Raw genomic sequence first — 7,285 nt, 5'->3', positions numbered from 1 at the left:
AATTCGGTTAACAGACACAGTCTCTATATGATGATATCTAGGTGAAAGAGGCTCTGTGTGATGGGATTTATGTGACCTTGGTGACGCGAGACAGCTAGCAGACGGTCGGTTTAGCCAGTCTGTCTGCTTCCTGACCTGAGCCCCAGATTGACATGTTTGAGCTCTAAGACTATGTGTCATATTACTAGAGAGAAGAGCATAACAAACATACATAATTTGTAGAGTATGAGAATATGTTATCAGTCATTAATGAGTTTAACCAGAGCATTTAACAGCAGCATTTAAGTAAGAAATGTATTCTTATTAAAGCTACTAAAGTTATTCAGTCAAGAGCAGCGAGTGATTTTGTTTTTCTTTTGTTGTTTGATTCATATTAACAGCATATTTAATGGTAGGTACTGTATATTACACTGCTTTCACTTTTAATACACAGATCTAATACATGCAATTTCCCAGACATAACTATTAAGGATAAAGAGTAGCAAAACTCGAGAGCACGTAGATGTGAATTTGAGAACATGTACAATAAATAGCAAAAGGACTCAATGATATAATATGCATTCATGAACAACTTTTAATATTCATTTTTAGAATGAGACATAAGGGTTTATAAAGGTAAAATAAATGAGAGAAACATAAAAACCAAAAAGGCAACAGGACGACTAAGGATAGCATTACCAAGTAGCAACTAGCGGTTAGTTAGTGCTAACTGAGAGCTTTATTATACAAGAAATGAAGATAGAGCTGTTTACTGTTGAGCACATTAACTCTTTTTCCTCTTGTTTGGGAGGGGAAATGAAAACCGCATATGATAAACCAAAGGGCCTATATTATATCATCTCACATAAAACTCTATATTTTTTTCTGCAGTCTTTATCAACCCATTTGTATTGACCGTCCACCTTCTCTATGGCACCGCAGTGGAGGGAAATCTGATGTTCTGGTGGACTTCCCCCTTTCCAGTTGCTATAGTTTCCCACATGAAGCCCGTTGATCCAAATCCAGAATCCGAAAAGTCGACTCTGTCTGAGTCCCACCCAAACTGGCCCGATGATATTATGAACTGTTCTTCTTAGCTCTCGCTCCGTTTCTATCTGATCGTTCTCAGAGTGAATGGTCAGGGGTCCAGTTGTATTAGTTTGATTGTTGCAGTAATCCATAGCTTTTTCCCAGGACATGTTATTCTCACTGACATGAATGAAGCTCTCTGATGAAAAGTATACAAAAAAAGAGTTAAATACTTTCACTATGAATTACAAAAGCATGCGATGCTAGACCAGAACTTATTTGAATTTCAAAGCAAGTGTTGCGTTGTCTTACTATAGCATAGAGGAAAGGAGGTACTACCAGTATTTTTGTACCAATTCCCTTTTGAATCCATGTAAGCTCCAGGATAACTGGATGTGCGAGAGTTAAGGGACCAGTTTCTGTAAGCAGATTGTCCTCCACCAGCCCATACCACCGAGTCCTCCAGCAGGCCGATCCAGAAAGGATTGTTATGCTCTCCTTTTGCCTTCATCACTCGTTCATTTTCCGTCTCATCTCTGATACTGACTAAATCAGTGTGATACTGTCTACAGTAAAGCTGAGCCTCAGACCAGTTTCTGTTTTCACGGATTAACCTGTAGTTGTATTGGTTTCGCCCAACATCTATAGGTACAAGAAAATTATACTGTTTTAATTCATTTTAAAATTAAATATTAAAATAAGGTAATATTTTGTTACCTTGTTCATAACACATAAAGTGTTTTTTCTCCCTGCATTGGAGAGATGCCCAGTTTCCATCAGCGTTTATAGCAGCACAGCACATTTCCCCACTACATGTAAGACTTCTGTTAAATGTGACATCATCACCATTCGACCATTTCATACTGCGATTTCCTCCATAAGTACCAATCCAGGCACTAGACGCGTTTGGAGTTTTGCTGATCAGTTTAGATAAATTCATATTGTCCTGTTGGTCATAAACTGTGACGAGGCCAGTGTAGCTTGTGTTGCATTCTTCCTCAGCAGTTTCTCTATTAGTTTTGATTGGTTCTATTATGTGGAATGTTCTTAGTCGACTCTCAGCAGTTGGAGGAGGAAATGCTGAGGAGAAATATTCAGTTTTTAGAATTTACTGGAAAAACTGGGAGAACATGTGTGCGTACAGTATGTTATGTACATAATGAAATAATGAATAACTTTACATATGAAAACTTTAGATATGCAATCAAAATTAAATCCACCTATATCAATTTTAAAAGTTTACTTCCGTTGACGCCTTACATTTTCAAGTATAATCAAATTGGCTGTACAAGTAATTTCAACTTTGAAATTATATGAAACTGACTTATCAAATTGGATCTCTTATAACTTAAAAAGTTGAAATTACTCTCAATATTTTGATGAGTTAAAGTAATGTAAAAACATAAGTTGCCATGCCTTATTGATCATATTCATTTTTACAGTTTCGTCATAATGTGGAAATGCTATTTATCGTTTATAACACATTACCAGAAATATACTGCTTTTTGATGACCAGTGCGATACAGATAATTTGTCCAATGAACTGTTCGATACCCATTGTGCAGAAACGATTATTAATTGTTTTAATTCTGATTATTATTGACACATTACTGTATCTAAATCATCATAAGACTGTCATGGTCCAGCTGCCTCGTTGAGTTTATTTGTGCGATTTTTGTGTTTTGTGGCTGAGTACATGATTTTGGCATGTTTTCTGGCCATATACTGTTGTCTGTATGATTTTTTTTAATGTTCGGGGCATGGTGTCTGGATCTTCTTTCGGTCCTGCATGCTATGTTTTCTGTTTGAGAACATGGCTGATGCTTCTTTTGCCATATTCTCTTTGTCCTTTCATTAGTTTTCTTTTTTAAATTTACATAAAAAGCTTACAGTTCAGTCCTCGTCATCTCTTACCCTTAGCTAACGCAGACAACAGCAATATGCATTATAAATAATTTATAGTATTAATGCCATTATATGCATTTTGCAGAAGAACATTGTTTTGGTTGTGCTTTAGCTCTGTGTGACTGTGTGGATGAATACGGTTATCTTACTGCTCATAAAACACGAGGCTTAAAGGGATAGTTTGCCCAAAAATGAAAATTATGTCATTAATTACTCACCCTCGTGTCGTTCCAAACCCGCAAGACTTTCGTTCATCTTCTGAACACAAATGAAGATCTTTTTGATGAAATCTGATAAATTTACGTCCTTCCTTTGACAGCGACGCAACTACACACTTTGTTGCTTCAAAAAGTTCATAAAGAGATCGTAAAACTAATTCATATGAATTGAGCCTATTCAATCTGTCCATAATATAAAGCGATCGAAAAAATTTGGAGTGAGCCGCTCAATTCATATGAATTCGTTTTATGATCTCTTTATGAACTTTTTGAAGCGTCAAAGTGGTAGATGCGTCGCTGTCAATGGAAGGACAGAAATCTCTCAGATTTCATTAAAAGATCTTCATTTGTGTTTCGAAGATGAAGGAAAGTCTTACGGGTTTGAAACCTGAGGGTGAGTAAATGATGACATAAATTACATTTTTGGGTAAATTAACGCTTTAAGGGGGGCATCTTCCTTCATCTTATCCTACACACGTGTAAACTCACACTCGACTGGCCCAAAGTCCGGCATCCGACCAGAGCAGAAGGTCTACGTGTTACTGTCTTTTCTCGTGGCGACGCATTTTTGATTAAATGCAATACATTTTCTCATATGCATTTTCTCGTTATTTCATCCGACTCCATAAATGAAAAGGTTTTAATGATAAAAGGCATCATTAAAAGTGAGCGAATGTTTGACTATTCTTTTTAACTCTTTAATGAAAATATCAAAGTCAGTTAGAATAATCAAATGTAACAACTTATGTCAGATAAATGTATCATGCCGATTTCATAATCAGTTCAAGAATAATCAATGCAATAACATCGAATGCTCTAGAATAAAGAGAAAAGGTGTGAACCTAACATTAAAATACATGATGCTAAGAGCTTTGGTCACTCTTAGCATCATGGGATGAACTTTAATATATGGGCATTATAGACATGCGCCTGTCCAGGACCTTGATGATAAAATCATTTTAACGTGTGGCACAAGTTAAACGATTTATATCTTAACATGAAAAAACACTGTTACAATTTCACATGCAAAACAGCTGTTCTCCCCCCTTATTTTGTTTTCTTTTGCAAATTTGCCCAGCAACTTATTATATAATCATGGTTTAATACTCACCCCAGAATATGAGCAGGGCAGACAGAAATACCAGAGCAGTGTTTGACATATTGGAAACCAGAATCTGATATTTTATCAAACGGTCTGAATCTCTTTCTTGTGATCTGATGAAAGAAAAATGAGAATTTGAGAAATCAAAATGCCTCAATAATTACTTGTGTTCTTTTTATTAAAACACCTTCAAATATGTACAGTATTTCCTTCATCTGTATGCTGACTTGAGAAAACAACCTTATCTAAAGGTTAAAAATATTCAGCTTTTACATACACTGTATTATTGACTGAAGATAAACAGAGGTAGTAGAATTCATCTCCCAGAATCTGGCAGTAAGTTTTGGGAGTTCATTTTGAGTCCATCTCTGTAAAACGGACTTCAGGGTAGGAGATGGACTAAAAATGGACTCCCAAAACTTACTGCCAGATTCTGGAAGATAAATCCTTCAAACAGTGGTAGAAGAGGATGTGTTGCTGGTCCTTCAAGAGTCACTCTCAATCTGTCTGTCTATAAAGCCTATAAAAACAGTCTTCATGTATTTTACTACACTTCAGATTGTGATTCTTATTAAGTGGAGGTCAACCTAAGTCTCTGAGATCTTGACACCTTGCTCTTCTGGAGACTCCAGGTAGGTTGCAGTTCTGGAAAAAGATGGTGCTGGAGACTAAAGGGTTACTGATGGTTTCACACTTAATTCTTAATTATGTTGCAGTTAACATGTGTCTTTTCTTCTCCACCTGTTTTTGTCTGTCCCTGCCAGACCCTAAGCCAGTTAGCCTACACTGTAAAAAAAAAAAAAAAGTAAAATAACGGTAAAAGGTCTGGCAGTAAAGTTGCCAACCACTTACCGTAAAATTAAAGTAAAATATCTTAATTCCAATAAAGTGCAAAACCTATAATTTTACAGAATTTTTCATTAAAAGTAAAAAAAAAAAAAAAAAAAAATTATTTTACAGGTTTTTCCTTGTTTGAATTAAGATATTTTACCTTAATTTTACGGTAAGTGGTTGGCAACTTTGCTGCCAGACTTTTTACCGTTATTTTACGATTTTTTTTTCGAAACTTTTATTTTATGGATTTTTCCACTATTATAATGACCAAACACCTTTAATAAAGTTATGGCACTAAAAGTTCTACTGAGAAACACTGTTATTTTACAGGTATTTCCTACATTATTACAATCAAACACCTTTAATAAAGTGACGGCACTAAAAGTTCTACTGAGAAACACTGTTATTTAACAGACCTTTCCTAAATTATAACGATCAAACACATTCAATAAATTGTCAAGACGTGCTCAAGAATGAACAGTAATTGTCCTGTAAAAAAAAAAAAAAAAAGATTCACTGTAATTTGTAATTAATGATATAATCCTTAAATTAACAGTCAATTAATTAATTTACAGATAGTGTTTGTAATTTTACAGAGTTTTGAATATAATTTAAAATAACAGAAAAATACTCTAAAAAATTTAGAGTTATTCTCTGTAAAATTAGGATTTTTTTTTACAGTGTTTTTTTAAAGTTTTGTCATTTCAGCCTGAGTTAAATCTCTTTTTTTGGCTTATTTTATCTGTAAAATAAAACGTGCCTAATAATTATGCACACCTGAATAGACGTTTTTTCATTTCCAGCCTTCATGAACAATTATATATCACTTATAAATGATTAAATACAAATTTAATAGTAGTTATTAATATTAATGTGGTTTGGAATTGGTAAAATGTGCCTATATAATTCTGCACGCACTGTAAATGTGTATCTCATCAACAAACAAACAATGACAGGCAATGCAATCAGATTTGCTTATAGGCCTACAAACAGTATGTTAGTATAGTTTACAGGGTAAGTAATAAACACTGATCATAAAACAGAGAAAGAAAAGATCCTTCTTACCTGTGGAGTAGGTCGTTTGTTTGTGCGGAAGGAAGGAAATGCCAGAATTATTCAAATCATGCCATAATTTTAGGATGGGCAGAGACAGACAGACAGACAGACAGGCAAATTGAGTCTGATAACACATGGGCTATTGTTGATTTGCTGTATCATTGCATACAGTATGCAAAAGGTGTAACAGAAAATGTTCTCATGTTTACGTGTCGTATCATAAAAGGACTGTTCTTACTGTAGCTCATGTTTTCTGTCTTACTCATAAAGTAGACCTATAAAAAAGTTTAACTGAAAATGTAGAGTTGCTGTTATATTAAGCAAACTGCACTGCAAACATAATGATTTTATGAAGAGTTCACGGACATTGAAGGAAGAAAGGCAGAGAGAAAATATTCAGCTTTTGACTTTTAAATGCTTTTGAAAAGAAACTACAGTTTTCATTTGCAGAACGTGAAGTCCTCCACATGTTAGTAGAGAATAATTATCCTGATACTTTATAGCTCAGAGCCGGCCTTCATTCTCTTTTGGAAATATTTGCATGAACTAGCTGCTTTAGTCAAATATTAATAACATCCATAATGTTTCCTTATTCAAACATCTAGTCCTACATTATTCCACTCTGATGTGTCACATTCACGGAAGCACTATTTATATTACACATTTGCAACATTTAAAAAACAAATAAAAGGGAAATGGCACTCTGGTTTGTGAAAAAATTGTCATGTTTTTGTTGCTTATTAAATGTAATTGGTGGAAAAAAACATTTGTACAGTATCAGAATGTTATCAGTCAGTAATGAGTTTAACCAGAGCATTTAACAGCAGCATTTAAGTAAGAAATGTATTCTTATTAAAGCTACTAAAGTTATTCAGTCAAGAGCAGCGAGTGATTTTGTTTTTCTTTTGATGTTTGATTCATATTAACAGCATATTTAATGGTAGGTACTGTATATTACACTGTATATTATGCTGCTTTCACTTTTAATACACAGATCTAATACATGCGATTTCTTTACTTTGCTGTTTAAGTTCCCAGGAAAAAGAGTATCAAAACTCGAGAGCACGTAGATGTGAATTTGAGAACTTGTAAAATAAATATTCATACTTGTACGCTAAACTTTACACTCAATGTGAAAACCTGTAAAATAAAAATCTGACGT

At 34.3% G+C, this 7,285-nt stretch overlaps 1 protein-coding gene across 1 annotated transcript; it reads right to left on the bottom strand.

The window, feature by feature from the left end:
• Window positions 1-552: 552 nt before the first annotated feature.
• LOC311289200 (macrophage mannose receptor 1-like) lies at window positions 553-6,150 on the bottom strand. The gene is made up of 5 exons (XM_084407003.1): window positions 6,133-6,150; window positions 4,243-4,346; window positions 1,726-2,088; window positions 1,348-1,650; window positions 553-1,207 (listed from the first exon to the last, which is right to left on the bottom strand). The coding sequence occupies exons 2-5, from the start codon at window positions 4,289-4,291 to the stop codon at window positions 831-833; spliced, it is 1,092 nt and encodes a 363-aa protein (XP_084263129.1). The 5' UTR covers window positions 4,292-4,346; window positions 6,133-6,150; the 3' UTR covers window positions 553-830.
• Window positions 6,151-7,285: the final 1,135 nt, after the last annotated feature.

The sequence above is a fragment of the Rutilus rutilus genome (genome assembly GCF_951802725.1).
Source record: "Rutilus rutilus genome assembly, chromosome: 4".
NCBI classification, from domain to species: Eukaryota; Metazoa; Chordata; class Actinopteri; order Cypriniformes; family Leuciscidae; genus Rutilus; species Rutilus rutilus.
The sequence above is the reverse complement of the archived record's forward strand: the minus strand, read 5'-3'. Positions and strand labels throughout refer to the sequence as shown.